General features: G+C 35.8%; 1 protein-coding gene across 1 annotated transcript; it reads left to right on the forward strand.

Moving 5' to 3' along the window:
- The first annotated feature begins 4,850 nt into the window (after window positions 1-4,850).
- LOC133309943 (microtubule-associated protein 70-2-like) lies at window positions 4,851-12,843 on the forward strand. Its single transcript, XM_061510806.1, has 11 exons — window positions 4,851-5,077; window positions 5,244-5,329; window positions 6,643-6,708; window positions 6,811-6,981; window positions 7,239-7,409; window positions 7,527-7,682; window positions 7,784-7,930; window positions 10,944-11,015; window positions 11,097-11,630; window positions 11,729-11,916; window positions 12,642-12,843. Exons 1-11 carry the CDS (start codon window positions 4,936-4,938, stop codon window positions 12,658-12,660), a joined length of 1,752 nt encoding a protein of 583 aa, XP_061366790.1. The 5' UTR covers window positions 4,851-4,935; the 3' UTR covers window positions 12,661-12,843.
- The last annotated feature ends 3,170 nt before the right edge of the window (window positions 12,844-16,013 follow it).

Below are 16,013 nucleotides of genomic sequence, written 5' to 3' on the forward strand. Positions count from 1 at the left end.
TTGAGAGATCATCATCCTCAAATTAGAGTGAGTTCAACCACAAAGGTGAGAATGATCCACCAAAATTAAGTGAGAAGAAATTTGTTGTAATCCATCCTTCTAGCGGGTAAAGTGTTGGGTGCAATCCTCTAACTACAATCAATAAAATAAGTTAGAAGAAAGATTAAGCAAGTGAGGAAGATTAAGATACTTGCATATCAATCCAAACACACGAATGAACCTCCAAGAGTTCGAGTGAAATTGGAAATTTGAAAGGGGGAAGAGGAAATACAACATGGAAATTTGAAAGGGGGAAGAGGAAATTGAAGCCCCAAGTCCAAGAAAATGGCTTCATAAATGTAGAAGAAATGAAGCTCATCCTTGTACCGACCCAAGCAATCACGTTCCGAAGAGGATGGAAAAGAAAGATCAATGATGTGGTGTTACCAATCGGGAGGGCAACTATCTCCTGCGGACTGATCTTAGAATTATATAGGAAAGGACATCCTATGTATCCCATGGATGACACTCTCTCAATTCAGCGATGGTATCTTCCATGAGTATCTAACTTTTTCATCTACACTCGTGCCTTTCAAATCAATTCTTCCCACTTTTCAAGCGGATAAAGTTGTATCCCAAAGTATGGCCCTTCAAACGCAATGTATGATAACAATCTCATGTCTAAGGATGACCCGCACTACTAAACAATGAGAGATATTACATATCTAATGATACTTCTATAAATTTCTCTATAGGGTCTCTTGGTGGGTCAGTGCAACTTAATCTACTATAAATCCACCCACGTAATAGGTTAAGGCATTTCATGCCTGCAGTCATGAGGTTTGTACCTTATATCTCCATGTAAGTAACCTAGTATCGTGCTAGTGTAATCGAGATGACCAATGCCCTTTCTTGGTGACTTAAGACTATGAACAAGTTTAGCGAATAATCATGTAGTGAGCTTCAGTTCTCATTATCATGATCTCATCATAGATCTTCAAGACACATCTGTACTGTCCCAAGGACCTTTATTTATATATGCATACATTATGAGACAAATAATATGAGATAGATAAAGTGCGCTTTGTATGAATAGACATAAAGTATCATATAATGTTTTATAGTACAAATACAATGTCAATGACTTTCAAATTGTCTCTAAGACGCCTACATATACTAACAATCTCCCACTTGGTCTAGAGTCAATAGGGCTAATGCGTCAATCCTAATGACTCATAATGACTATCATGCATCCTCCAAGAAACTCCCTTAATTAGAGAATCAACCAAATTATCATCAATGGGTACATAATCAAGGTTTGTATCTAGCCTTTCAACGATAAAGTGATATTTGCGGAGCATATGCTTGGATCATTGATAAGACTTGGGTTCCTTGCCTTAGGCGATAACACTAGTGTTGTCACAATACAATTCTATTGGATCAACAATGATCAGAACCACCCTTAGTTCAGTGATGAACTTCTTGACCCAAATTGCCTCCTTAGATGCTTTAAAAGCCACTATGTATTCATCTTTTGTGATTGAATCTGTTGTCGTCTCCTGCTTGGAACTCTTCCAATTTATAGCTCTACCATTTAATATGAATACAGAACCCGACTGTAATTTCAATTATCCTTGTCACTTTGTAATCCGCCTATATGCAGGGCAGGTTGTATAGGGTTGAAGGGTTGAAATATGCAACCTAACTCTCCTCGTTATGGCGATTTGGTAGGTTGATCTATCAAGTTCAACCCACTTTGCCAAAGGTCTGACTGGTATCGAGGCATGATGCTTAAAGCATATGAAAGGTCTGGTCTTATACATAGCATAACATACATGATGGATCCAACAGCTAAAACATATGGTGTCTCATTTATGCGATCCTTCTCTTGCTCTGTCCTAGGACACATGCATGGCCTTAGAAATATGAGGCTTTTCGAAGAAGCAAGAAAACATTTGAAGATATTGAAGGATGAAATGCGCGAAATGAAGCAAATAAGGCAGAAAAATGAACATATAATGGCACAAAATTGAAAACATCCTCAAAAAATATTGAGGGCAAATTTGTAATCTCAAGAGGGATAAATAGGAAACTAGGGTGTCACTATTGCCTATCATCATGAGGCTCACAATGCAAAAATTTCATCACAATCTCTAATGAACGTCTGGAACGAGAACATGTCATGTGTAAAGGCGTAATTGTCGGGATGAACCTAGAGGAAACCAAGAGTCAATTGAGGCATCAAGATACATACGATGCTCACATTTAATCGACTCTTCAGCTAACCTTCAAAAAGCAAGTTCAAGTTTCCTTAGACGACCTCATATACGAGCATGCCAAACGAGCAACTCCTCTCAAGTTCGCTCATGAAAAACGATCTCATATGAGATGTTCACATTATCTTGCTTGTAAGCCAACCTACCAAAGAAAAACAACGTGGACTAACTTAAGAAAAGAACGACAACAGATAATTCATCAAGAATTCCCTCGAGAGGATGAGCAAGTCCATTGATAATGAGATTGCCTAACTATAAAATGCACAATACGACTAGCCACAGAGATTATCAACCCAAGCCTAGGATAAGAGCGACTCGACCCTCCATGCCTTGAGTTTAGAAGAGTATCATACTCTATAGTTCGATTGTCCGAACTCTTAAGCTACTGGATTGAGGGGTAATTGTTCTGAACCCACATAATTGGCCCCACAACTTCTAGAAGTAAGAACTTAAATTAATCCTAATTGAATACGCATGGACATTATCTTTTGAAGAGTTTGAATTCTGTCCAAACTCTCACGTCTCGGGATAAATCCATTTTCTAAATAGAGTTAAACCCCAAAGGTATACATCTTATGAACCCTAGTCTATTTTATTGTCATTATGTATATACACCACCTGCATTGACTTCTAACCTCTTTTCTTGTGCATAGTAATATCTTATCCTTCACAGTTATCTCTTCCATAAACTTGGATTTGAACCCTTTCATGTGAAAAAATGGTCATGTGGTCACGTTATTTAATCATAGTTATTCATTTAAAAATTATACATTTTTCTCTTTCTTATTTCATTATCAATGAGTGAAAATGAATGGCTATGATCAAATAACATGACCATTTTTTCATATTAGAGGATCCAAATACCATAAACTTTAGGTTACATATCCAACATTAATCACAAACCGCTTGAATTCAACAAAATGTTTTATTAAGTTTTACTCGAAACATAAAAGCGTCCTAATAAAAACAGGGTCCCATTTCATTACTAAAAAATTGTCTCGCTTTTATTACTTAGGTTATCAGATGGCCCATGCTATATTTTTTCTTTATTGTATTAATGTCCGAAGTTATTCTTAAGTAAATTTCTAATTTTATTTTTCGGGAACTCGAACAAAGCAAGAAAGTAGAGATAAGTCAAAAATAGTAGTTGGTAATTCCAAAAGGTGGACCACTAGCAATCATTTAATAAATTAATTAGATTAGGTAGGATTTAATCTTTGCTCTTGATAGTTTTAAGTTGAATGGGTAGTAGATAGGCAACATATATTTATTGCAAGAATTTGAATTATCTGGCTTGAAATGTTTAAAACCCGATTCTTGTTTTCAGTAATATATTTAACTTTTTGGACAGGTCATACGCATATTCTCACCTTGTCGCATTGAAATAAAATAACCTCCATTTTCTTAACTTAAAAAAAAAATTTGCTCGTGATTCTTTTAAGATATTATTTTAGAAATAAAGTAAATAATATTACACATAGATGTGTTGAATATTTTTAAATATAACTATATAAATTCAGTGAAAAATATTGCACACTACTTAATAAGAATATGGATGATAATGTTCCCACCAACGTTTTTTTTTAATCTGGAAAATATAAATGGTTAGATATAATATGTGGTAAAATCAATTTATCTTTTTGATTTCAGAAAATGAACCGGTAATTTAGAAACCAAATATACAGCATTAGAAGCAACAGATGTGTTTTTTAAATAGAATAAATTATGTTATCAGATATTATTTTTCCTCAAAAATTCTTCAAAATCATATAAAGATAAAACTATTTCTTTACAAAACACTACAACGGAGTATATAATAAGTGATTAACATTTTTCTTGCCATATAAAATAAAATAAAGTTATATCCTGTAAGCCTAAATGATATTATTTTGGGATTTAAAAAAATTCAAGATATTTTAATAAAAATTATAATACAAAAGGAAAATAAAATTTTCAAAATATACTATATTTTTTTTAAAAGATTATACTTACCATCATTTTAAATTTATTATTTTTATTACTTGGTTGGTTACCGTTTGATTAATTTAAAATCAACAACAATTAAATTTTTTTTTCAACTGTTAATTTTAAATTAATTCAACGATCAAACAGATAATAAGAATGATAAACCTAAATATAACCAACTTTTTGTTTTACGTCGTTTTGAAATTGTTTTTTCTCATATAATAATTATCATGCACATCTTAAATAAATAAATAGATGATTGCCGGCTTGCCCCAAATATGTAGCCAACGGACAGTGTAATGAGTCATTAATATGGTATTAGTGGTCTGGTTCTGGTCTCTGTCACGCTGAGTTCAAAGCCAAAAAAAATAAAACAAATCACACCTCAAACTCAATTCAAAGCCACAGGGTTTTAACTTAAAAAGAATCATCAGTGTCTAATCAAAATCCCCGCCCAAACCTTCTCCTTAATATTATTTTAACATTATTATATAAAATAATATAATCAATCATAAACTCATTCACTCTTCTCCGTGTTGGCCTAAGTGCTCACTGCTCAACATTAACATAAATAGAATAGAACCACCACAGAGACACAGAGAACAGAGCCAAGCCCTGTATGTGTGTATGTTTCTGAATTTGAATTTATTTATTGTTAATCTGATTCATTGCGTTGGAGTGTGATTGATTGTATGAGGCTAAGAGCAGCAGATCTATGATGGACGCGCACATTGAGATTGACAATAATGTCTCCTTCAAAGGTCGAAACAAGAAGCTCTCTGATGACCTCATCACGCTCTTGCACGGTTCCGATCCAGTTCGTGTTGAGCTCGCTCGTCTCGATAATCAGCTACGAGGTTCCATTCTCAATTTTCGACTTCGAAATTTTAGTAACTTTTTTTTTTCTTTCTTTTTATTGGTTTTGGCATTTTGAACTCTTGAAATGTGTGACGGAAATGGTAATGTGTTTGTTTGTTTGAATGTTTTTATGGTGAATTCGGTTAATGTGTGTCTCACTTGCAGAGAAAGATAGAGAGTTAGGGGAGGCTCTTGCGGAAATTAAGTCATTGAGGAACTCAGAGCGTCTTAAAGAAAGGGGAGTTGAAGAGGTGAACTTGTTTAATTTAATTTTTTTTATATTTTATATTTTTTTCCTGCTGTAATTTTTTGAGAGAAATAAAAGGCCGTGAGACTGTTTTTTCAGACCCTGATGTTGATCTTTCCGTCACAAAGAGCAATCAAATGTATTGTTTTTTTTTTAAAAAAAAAAAAAAATGTTTTTGAGGGAAATGTTGTCATAAAATAGTTTAGGGTTTTGTATTTGCTGTCTTGAATTTAGGTTGTGTTTCCTTATGCCTGACTCATATGTGCTTGTTCATATGGGAAAAAGCAAGAAAAAAAAAAAACTGTTAGTTTCATTAAAATAAAACAAAATGAGTTGTCTTTTTTTAAAAGAATTCAGCCTTGCCTCCAATTGATAATGTCATTTTGTTTGAGTTACTGATTTAATCAGTATCTCCATATTTGTATAGTTTTTCCTTTTAAATTGATACTGAAATTTAAGTTTTTCTAAAATAAATTTCATGAAACATCAAAATAGGCAGTTGGCTTTTTCTTTATTATGGACTGACTGCCAGAATTGAGTAGTCATCAGAGAAAAATAGGCTTTTCGGGTGATTTGTTTGTTCTCATAGTCTCATCCATTGAATTTGATTTCTATTTTTGTCTAGTAAATATGCTGGAAGCTTTTATTTTATAGTCGCAGCTAGGGTTTTGAATTGCAGTACGCAGCTGCTATTGTGGCAATGAAATTTAAATCTCGAGTTTGGTTAATCATTTATAATGGGAAAAACGTATAATAATATTCGAAGGCTGAGATAATACATGATGAAACTGTATGATTATCTTGTGTACTTGGGGTTTGAACTCAAAAAAGGGAGGGGGGGACATCCACTTATTACCAAGTGGGTGATCATCAGTATGATTAGTTGTATGAAAAGTTTGTTTTGTGGAAAGCTTATGGTTGGTTAATGGCCTGATGCTTATGTACTGAACTGTTTAGTTGCAACAAACAATATTTTGATGTTTTTAATTCTTCTATATTTGTTGCATTTTCATTATAAAGAACCTAGATATCATGTGGTATGATTCAGTATTCCATTGAGGCAGTAAACTACTACTGCATTCAGCTTTTCTGATTTTATTTGACAAAGCAAAAAAATTGCTCTGCTGTCAACAATAGCTTGACAATGTTCTCATCTGTCTATAATTCTATGCACCTGGTAGTTCTTTGACTTGTAGTATCATGTTGCAAACTTTTTGCTATCTAAAGTTCTATGCATAATGAAGTTATCAGTATATTTAAAAAATTCAAAATCCAATGTGATGACCCTTGGTGTTTTCGTGTGTTTAATCATTTCAGCTAGCAGATGAGCTGAACAAGGTGGATGAAAAGCTAAAAGCAACTGAAGCTCTTCTGGAAAGTAAGGTAGTATTTGTAGTGGCAGCATTATATCTGACTTGTTCGAGTTATTTCACTTCTCAATAACGATTATTTCTGGGTCACTTAGTGCTGCATTATGTTTCACAGAACCTTGAAATAAAAAAAATCAGTGATGAGAAAAAGGCAGCTCTGGCTGCGCAATTTGCAGCTGAAGCAACACTTAGAAGGGTCCATGCTGCTCAGAAAGATGATGAAATGCCTCCAATTGAAGCCATTATCACTCCATTGGAGGCAGAGCTCAAGCTGGCTAGAATGGAGGTATATTATGCTGGTTACATAAGCCATGAGATGTAGTCCAACTGTTATGCTTACATTGTCATTCTTTCTCACTTCTGCATCCTGGACGGTGACATTCTTGCCAATGAAAATTATTAACATGCTTGGAATTGGCTTTTGGCAGGGAATAGATGCAAGTTTATTAATCATTCCCTATCTTATGGATGTATTGTTCCTTGATGAGAATCAAGGGCAAAGGGGTAACCTTTTTACTTGACCTTGTTGCTTTTATTTTCTAGGTGGCAAAGTTGCAGGATGACAATAGAGCACTAGATCGGCTGACTAAATCAAAGGAGGCTGCACTTCTAGAGGCTGAGAGAACTGTTCAGATTGCTTTGGCCAAAGCATCCTTGGTTGATAATCTGCAAAACAAAAACCAAGAGCTAATGAAACAGATTGATATATGCCAGGTTCGTTGCCCTTCTTTAATTGTTCTTATCCATGTCTGGAAGGAACATATACTTTCTACAATCAATGAGTGGAATGCAAAGTTTGGACTAGTATTATATTTTGTGCTCTCATGTCAGGAGGAGAACAAAATTCTGGACAAAATGCATAGACAAAAGGTTGCTGAAGTTGAAAAGCTAACCCAAACTGTTCGTGAGCTTGAAGAGGCTGTCTTGGCTGGTGGTGCTGCTGCTAATGCTGTCCGTGATTACCAGCGGAAAGTGCAAGAGATGAATGTAATAATTGCCATTATTGTGATACTCTTAACTGTTTTGCTATTCTGAATCTGTTGTAGATGCTTTAAGCTTCTTCTGAGTTGTAACCTATGTGTTCATAGGAAGAGAGGAAAATTTTGGCGCGGGAAGTAGCTCGTGCTAAAGTTTCTGCAAACAGGGTTGCCACCGTAGTTGCAAATGACTGGAAAGATGCTAATGACAAAGTGATGCCTGTAAAACAGTGGCTAGAAGAAAGAAAGCTTTTTCAGGCATGTAACCAGCTTAGAAATTGCTTTCGCTTTGTCTATCAAAAGTTATCTGCATGTTTCTGATAGCTGATGTCTAAAAATATTCCAATCTTCTGATGCTAGCCAAAAAGTGTCATGTACAAATTAAAAAATAAATCTCAGTTTAACTATGATTATTATAATGGATGAAACTAGCCTTCTTGGCTGTCCTTGTGGTTAGATGTATATGTGATGCCAAGGTCTGAGAATCACTGAGGAAATTGATTTGGTTTATAGCTATGACAATTTGGACATCTCCCATTTCCTTGCCCTGCCTCACCCCGATGTAGGTGTGGGTAACAACAATATAGATTGCATACAACATGGGTGTCGGTGACCATATAGACTGTAGATAACTCCCTACTCTGTGACCTGTCTTTAACTCGCCATCAATATTCATATAGATTATTTCCTTTTTTCTATTTTGTTTCTATTATTTCTCACTTGTACCATATATTTCCCCTGGAAAAAGATCCAAAGTCATCCTCATTGTTTACCAATTTGTTGGTTTTATCTATCTGTGTGTCTGAACGTATTCATTAAATTTGGGCAGGGAGGGACAGGATAAAAAATTACCGACTTATGGGATGGGAACAACCCCCCTACTCCTTATTAGTTTATCAGGGTTCTAATTGACATATTCTTGGCAGAAAGAGAGTATGAAAACTTGTATACTTTGTCTCTATTGTTTTCCTCGCTTGTATAACTGGTGATGAACTTGATTCCACAATCCATAATCTCTTGATCATTTATTATTCGGAGTACTAAAAGCCTGCTAGCTTAAGAATAAGTGATTATGATGTAGATCAAAGTAGCCTTTTGTAGGCCATGAACATAAAGGAGAGAAAAATTAAAATTTTGTGCTGAAGAAGCAACCTTTGCCCACCCTCAATCATGTTCAACCCATGAATCATGCAATAGACATGTTAGGGGTTTAAAGTTGATACCTTTATTCGTATTAACTATTCCTGATCAGATGCATTCTTGATCAATTCTTCAGACTTGAAGAACACAAGTCCTCCGATGGAAATCCGCACCACCTTGTTGTCTTGTTAGAGTAGAACGCTTCTTCGAATGCCCAATGTCCTTCAATGGAGGTTGCTAGACTCAAGAGAAGAACAGAGAGTGGGTGGTGCCTTTGGTTATTCCAAGAGAGGGAGAGATAGCCGCCGCATTGATGTGTGTTGGCTAGAGTTTCAGTGTAGAAAATTAGAGAAGAGTTACAAAACTAAGGAAGAAAAGGGACTATATATGTGGCGCCTCATTAAACTAAGACTAGGTCAAATCAGCGCCCTCATCAAATCTCAATCTTATTGGGTAATTTTTTTAATTTTATCCAATCAATCCAATTGATTGGTTTCCTCAATTTCAGCCAATTAATTTAATTAATTGATTTCTTTAACTTTATCCAATCAATCCAATTGATTGGTTTCCCCAATTTCAGCCAATTAATTTAATTAATTGGTTTCCTTAATTTTGGTCAATCAATTTAATTGATTGGTTTCCAATCAATCTAATTGATTGGCTTCCTTTATTTTCTCTATCTTCATTAAATCTAATTTAATGACTATATTTAAATTCAAATTTCAAATTCAAAATTCAAAATTAGAATTCAAATTAATTTTATTAATTTAACATTTAAATTAATTAGGTTACATCATGGATCAAGTCCAACTTAGCTCATGATACCACCTACCCTCTCTTGGCCCAATATGTGGGCTTTACCAACTTAGGCTCATTATCCCTTATTGGGCCCAAACCACATATGCTAGAATTCAAGGCAACTTAAGGTGTTTGTGTGCGACCCATCAGACCCAACATAGCCACTAACATAAATGGGCTTGGGCCCATTAGGCCCAATCCATCTAATGACAACACAGAGCACTAGCAATGCTTTGTTGTCCCAAAGCTAGTTGAGTTCATCGAATGATCAACCTGGTATACCTATTTGGTTACCGTGTGAATTGTTCTTTCGTCTCGGTTATCCGTCCCATTGACCTAGGTCAAGGAAAATGTATCAAACCCTGCAGTCTAGGATTAGCTTTTGCCGAAATAGGGAATCTTCATTTACGGACTCTAAAGAGCGGGTCATCTCATGACTCTTTTACTATGCATAGATTCCCGAGTCCCGTAAATGTCATCACGGTTTCACCGGTCTACGGATAACCTAATCTCTAACAGTGATTGACGAAAGCTTATCACACTAGCCCTGAGTCCTTAGGGCATGTCTAAGAGTATACCTACGAGTCTTCATGTTTCAAGCAAACAAGGTATACAATCAAAGCAAGCCTTCCAGAGACATTACCTACTGATACTATTTGTGAGATTTCCTTGTAGTGTCTCTTTGTGGGTCAATTCAGTGCGAGCTATTATCCAATAGGGACACCCACGAGTCAGCTAAGACATCTCCATATCTGTAGCTCACGGTTTCACACTCACTCTACTTTGCATGTTCATGAAAGTAGTTGAGTCGTGCTAGTCTTACCCGAGATCACCAATGCCCATTCTCGGTATCTCTAGACTAGGAACATATTTCTGACAATGGACGTGTGGTATTATTGAGCCCTCATGATCGTGATCCCTATCACATCCTCAATGTGACACCCGTTCCTTTCCAAAGGCTTTATCCAGTTACTCATATTCAATATTTGAAACATGCAATATGAAACAAGATAAAAAATGCTTTTATTCATAACAATAAAGAAGTACATGGGTCCATCTTACTCTCAGATTGTCTCTAGGACACCTATGTACTAACAATAGATGTCTTTGATACAGCTCAATATTAGAGTTTGAATTGTGAACAAATATCCATTAACATTGTAAAGTGCATTCCTGCTTTTATATAAAATTACTTTTTTTTATTAAAATGTCGGTGAAATAGGGGAAAGAATGCGATAAAAGTTAAGCAGTAAAGTTATTTAATGACATTGAAATTAAATGGAATTGTTGAGGTTCTATCCTAAACTTGATATTTTGTTGCATTGTTTTGTAGGGTGAAATGCAACAACTACGAGATAAACTGGCTGTAGCTGAGCGTACTGCAAAAGCGGAAGCACAAATGAAGGTATCTAATATGTTTCATGTTATTCCATAATCCTGATACTTCTTCAAAAGTCCCTTCTCAATTATGTAATTGTTCACACAGGAAAAATATCAATTGCGCTTCAAAGTTTTGGAAGAAAGGATTAAAACGTCTAATGGTAGTTCCAAAATCACTACTTCAGATGGAAGAAACATGGCTAGTGGGCCTTCACGGCGTCAGTCTTTTGGTGGAGCTGAGAGTCTCTCTGGATCTTACTCCAATGGATATCTATCAAAGAAAAGTTCAAGTTCAAAATCTGGGTCTCTACGATCAAATAGTGCTAGTATGTTAGTAAAGCATGCTAAACATTCATCTAGATCATTTGATGGTGGTAGTAGATCCCTGGAGAGAGGGAGGCCATCTTCAGTTGCAAATGGGCAAGATAAAATGCCAATCAACACTAATGATAAGACCACTGAGGCAATTACTACACACGCTAAGAGTGCAAATGGTATTCCAATTGAAAAATTCAGAGCAGAAAATGAAGACAATGTTTCAGGAATGCTGTATGACATGTTGCAAAAAGAGGTTATATCTCTGAGGAAAGCTTGTCATGAAAAGGATCGGACCCTTAATGACAAGGACGATGCAATAGAGGTCTGATATCTGATTTCTTAATTAGTATTGCAGATTTAACTTTCTCTCTCTCTCTCTCCCTTCCCCCTAATTTAATTTGTTGCGTTTGGAATGTGCAGATGTTGGCAAAGAAGGTTGATACTTTGAATAAAGCTATGGAAGTTGAAGGCAAAAAAATGCGTAGGGAAGTAGCAGCCATGGAAAAAGAGGTTTCTGCTATGCGGGTTAGCAAGGAGCATGATCATAGGGCACGACGAGCTAGTGCTCCTCGGGGGGCTGTGCATAGTTCTCAGTCAGTTTCTGCCAGGTCAATTTTCTTTCTTTCTTTTAATATTTATTATTATAATATTTTTTATTCTTCATGATTAATCCAGAACCTATGGTGACTTGATTTTTTAATTTGAAGGTTACAACAGAATCTATTTTTATGAATATTGTTTGTAAGTTGTAATTGTTGAAGTCTAGGATTTGCTTCCTACAAAATGCAAAGTGGATTACCATTCATTGCTAATGGTAAAAGTCAAAGGTTTAGACTTCTTATAAAGTACAAGGAACTTGATAGGAATCAATGGATTTGTGAAAACCAGGTTCCTTGAATTTCTCATCAATTGTTACCTAGAGTAAAGTGCGCGATTCACTTTAGAGTATCATAATCCCAAAATCTATGATGCCAATATGGATTTCAAATCTTACAATGAGCATCTGACATTCGGTTTTGTCATCTTTGAAGCTGGTGCCCATGTTATTTTAGCTTTGTGTTGGCAATATATGACGTTGGAGCTACTACAAAACATTAGGATATATGAAACTCTGTTTATAGTCCCTATTATTTGACAACGATGAAAAAGAAGCTGGTACCAAAAATATATAGTTTCCAAATATTCATTTTGTTTGTGAAGTACAGGAATTAGGGTGTTGCCTTTATCAAAACGTGCCCTTTTATGTTTTGGTGTTTGGACATCACCATTTTGCCAATGTTTCCTCATTTTTTGGAGTAATCTCACGGAAAATTCTTTCCATTGCATGTTTCAGGAGTGCACGTAACTTTTAAACAAATTCATTTCGTTGTGAGCGTGAGCTGAAAAAAGGTATCTCTTTTAATTCTTCTCCTGTGCTGAATAGGATTGATGATTTATAATTTTTTATTCTATGTTCTCCTTTCTCCTGTATTTTAAGCTGTTTAGCTGTCTCGGCCAGGGGTAGTGTGTAAAGAAGGGACCTTGGTTTTCCCGGAAACCATGTCGTGTATAATTCTTTGTTATACTGTATTACTATCTTCAGAAAGAAAATTTAGAATTAATGATTCGATGAGATTTACAGAAGATAGAAGAAGCATCTGAATATAGCTTCCTTCAAAGCTATCGATGTTGTTTGTTTGGTTGTTTTTTTGCTTTTTAATAAGCTTCCTTCAAAGTTCAAACAATGTGCTTTAAGTGTCAACCTTCGTGCTGCACCTTGTGTGGATTGATACAGGTTAAAATGGGGTGGAGTTTTGCATATTTTTACAAAAATTTAAAAACAATATACAGCTGACGCCATGAGATGAAATATAACATCATCATGCTTCCCTTGGACCACCCGGGTTCTAGGTGAACTTTTTGAGCATTCTTGGATGGGAGTACATCAAATTTCAGTTTAGGGAATTTGAAATGCGAAAATCAATTCCATGGTTTACCTATTTCTCTAGTTGGATAATTCTTTATTAAATTTGACAAAGGTATAGTTATTTTATTGTGTTACATTGACAAAGGTATATTTTTAATATAAAACGAGCTTAAATTTGATGTAATTCTAGTATAAAATTTTTAACACTACCATTCCATGATTGGTGTGGTGGCACATTATTTAGAGTTAAATTTTCTAACTAATGGAAGTGACAATCAAACTTCTTTAATGATTTTTCATACATGATTCCATGAGAATAAAAAAAAATTATAATTCCAATGCATCAAATGTCAGTCGTAATTTTTTTAAATGCAATTAATCCAAGGTTAGACCGTCGCCTGGGTAAAAAAAAAATGTGGGTAAATTACATAAATCACTCTATATTCAGAATGGCTAGTGGGTTCTGTATTGATCGGTTATCGTTGCTTGTAGCTGGTAGTGGTGTCATGGTGTCAGTAGCAGATCCATGGAAGGGTTTTTAAGGACCGAGACATGAAAGGGAGGATGTATATGACATCTGTTTGGTAGTTCCAACTTAAAAGCTACACTTCTACCACAAGGAAGGGACCATAAAAGCGCTTTGCTAATTTTTGGTTTTGAACGCTTTGCCACCTAAACTTGTCTATATGCTTGAGCTTAACCAGCATAATATCTCCAAGGACAAAGTTGTGTTCCTGTCAATGCTTGTCTGCTTTGAGTTTCATGTAGTTTTTTGCGCGTTCCAAGTTGCATTTGAGCTGCAATAAGACTTCATTTCGATGACACAGCAAGGTGTCCAATGCTTCTTCTACCCGGATCAATCAACGAGGATAATGAAGAATCATGAGAGTAGCCTGGCCAGACAAAGTTTCAAATGGTTTCCTTCCCCATTCAAGAATGGACCCATGTGTTGTAATGCAATTCAGCTCAACTGAGAAAAGAAACCACCACTTATTATTCTGATCATGGCAGAAGGCTCACAATCATTCTCCTTTCCCCATCTGGTAGGAGGCACTCGTCCATAATTTGGTTTCACTAAATAAAAATAGTTCTTTCCAAAATTTGCTGAGAAAGAAATCGTCCATATCAGATACTAAGGATATAGGAAATCAGTGTAGCTTCACAACCATTTCACAGAAAAGCTTGGCAACAGTGCAGCCGTATATGAAGGCAAGGGTTCAAAATGGATAAATTTGATAAGACGATCCACAACTACTATAATTGGGGTGAATCCAGGTAAACTTGTAAGGCCTGTGCTGAAATCTAAGGGGTTGGCTTAGTTAACAAAGAGTGGAAGGTCCTAGTGAATCATCCTCGTCATGCTGTGTCCATATATTATTTACAAAAAGTTTCTTAATGAATCAAAAGACAACTACCCCAATCCTCTTCCTTGGCCATTGCCTTCTCTATTCAGTCCGATTACACACATAATATTAACCCATACAACATTTTACTTCTATGTTTAGATTATTTTTCATTAATTAATTAAACAAATGAGCACGAGTGACCCAAAAGCGAAATGGAAAAAATAAAAAATTCTTTTCCCTTATTTTAAATAGTGTGGGGCGATATTTGGGATCATGGATGCGTCACGGAAGAGTCACATAGCAGAATTACTTCAGGGTGGTGGAGAGGGTTAGGGATCGGCTAAAAAATTGATATGGCCAATGCCTCTTCCAAGCTGGTCGAATTACCCTCTCCTAATCGGTAATCTCTTCGATTCCTATCTCCATATGCAAAATAATAAAATCACTTTAGCTATATGTGAGCAAATTGAAAAATTACAAAGGAATGAGGGATAGACCAGGCCATCGTTGGCTACATGTAATTGGTTGAGATGCTATTACTCAACCAAAGAATTGTGGGGGGCTGGGAATTAAGAAATTGTCTTTGATGAATGATGTTTTTCTTGCAAAGCTGGCTTGGAAAGTATTCGCTGAAGAGGATAAACTTTGGGTTCAAGTCATAAGGGGTAAGTATTGTGGAGAGGTAATATGTTGTTCACTGCTAAAGGAAGTGATTCTCATTTGTGGTCCAATCTATGTAGATTGTGGAATTCTCTAGAAGACAACAAAATATGGGAAATTGGAAATGGTGAGCTAATCCATTTTTGGCATGATAATTGGTTGAATGGGAATTGCAAGTTAATTTACAAAACTACCACTCCAGTTCCTGTTGAAGAGTTGAGTAAGAAGGTCATTGATTATGTTAGAGACGATGATCTATGGGATGTGCAGGCCTTGGGCTCTTGGCTTCCACCCCTGATGGCAACAAATTTGTAACATGTTACCTCCCCATCCTTTAGATGGAAAAGATAAGATGAGATGGTGTCTTCAAGGTGCACACAGGATCACAACCAAAGTCAGCACACAAGATCACAACCAAAGTCATTTATGATCATTTGTCTAGTTCGAATATCAACGATTTGCAGATGTCAAAAATATGGTCCAGATTATGGAGCTGGAAAGGCCCACAACGGGTCAAGGTGTTCATATGGAAAGTATTATACCAGCGGTTGCCAACAAGAATGTTGACGGCTAGATGGGGTTCATCTAGTCCTTCTTGTCCGATTTGTCAACAAGCAAATGAGTCTATTCTTCATGCACCCAGGGATTGCAAACAGATAAGAGGTTTATGGTCTGATCTAGTTTCTCCTAATAAGGCAATGGAATTTTTCCAAGATGAATTAAGCTCTTGGCTCCATAAAAATTTGATGACAATAGATAAAGTGTTTCGAAAGTTTTCATGGACATCGATATT

The sequence above is a fragment of the Gastrolobium bilobum genome, unplaced genomic scaffold (genome assembly GCF_033153095.1).
Source record: "Gastrolobium bilobum isolate Gb01-03AN ecotype WA unplaced genomic scaffold, APGP_CSIRO_Gbil_v1 utg14995, whole genome shotgun sequence".
NCBI lineage: Eukaryota > Viridiplantae > Streptophyta > Magnoliopsida > Fabales > Fabaceae > Gastrolobium > Gastrolobium bilobum.

Excerpts from the sequence above, each read along its gene's own strand:
- LOC133309943 (XM_061510806.1), top strand. The coding sequence starts at position 4,936 with ATGATGGACGCGCACATTGAGATTGACAATAATGTCTCCTTCAAAGGT. Across the intron at positions 6,982-7,238 it reads TCAAGCTGGCTAGAATGGAG|GTGGCAAAGTTGCAGGATGA; the intron begins GTATATTATGCT and ends TTTATTTTCTAG. Across the intron at positions 11,631-11,728 it reads ACAAGGACGATGCAATAGAG|ATGTTGGCAAAGAAGGTTGA; the intron begins GTCTGATATCTG and ends TGGAATGTGCAG.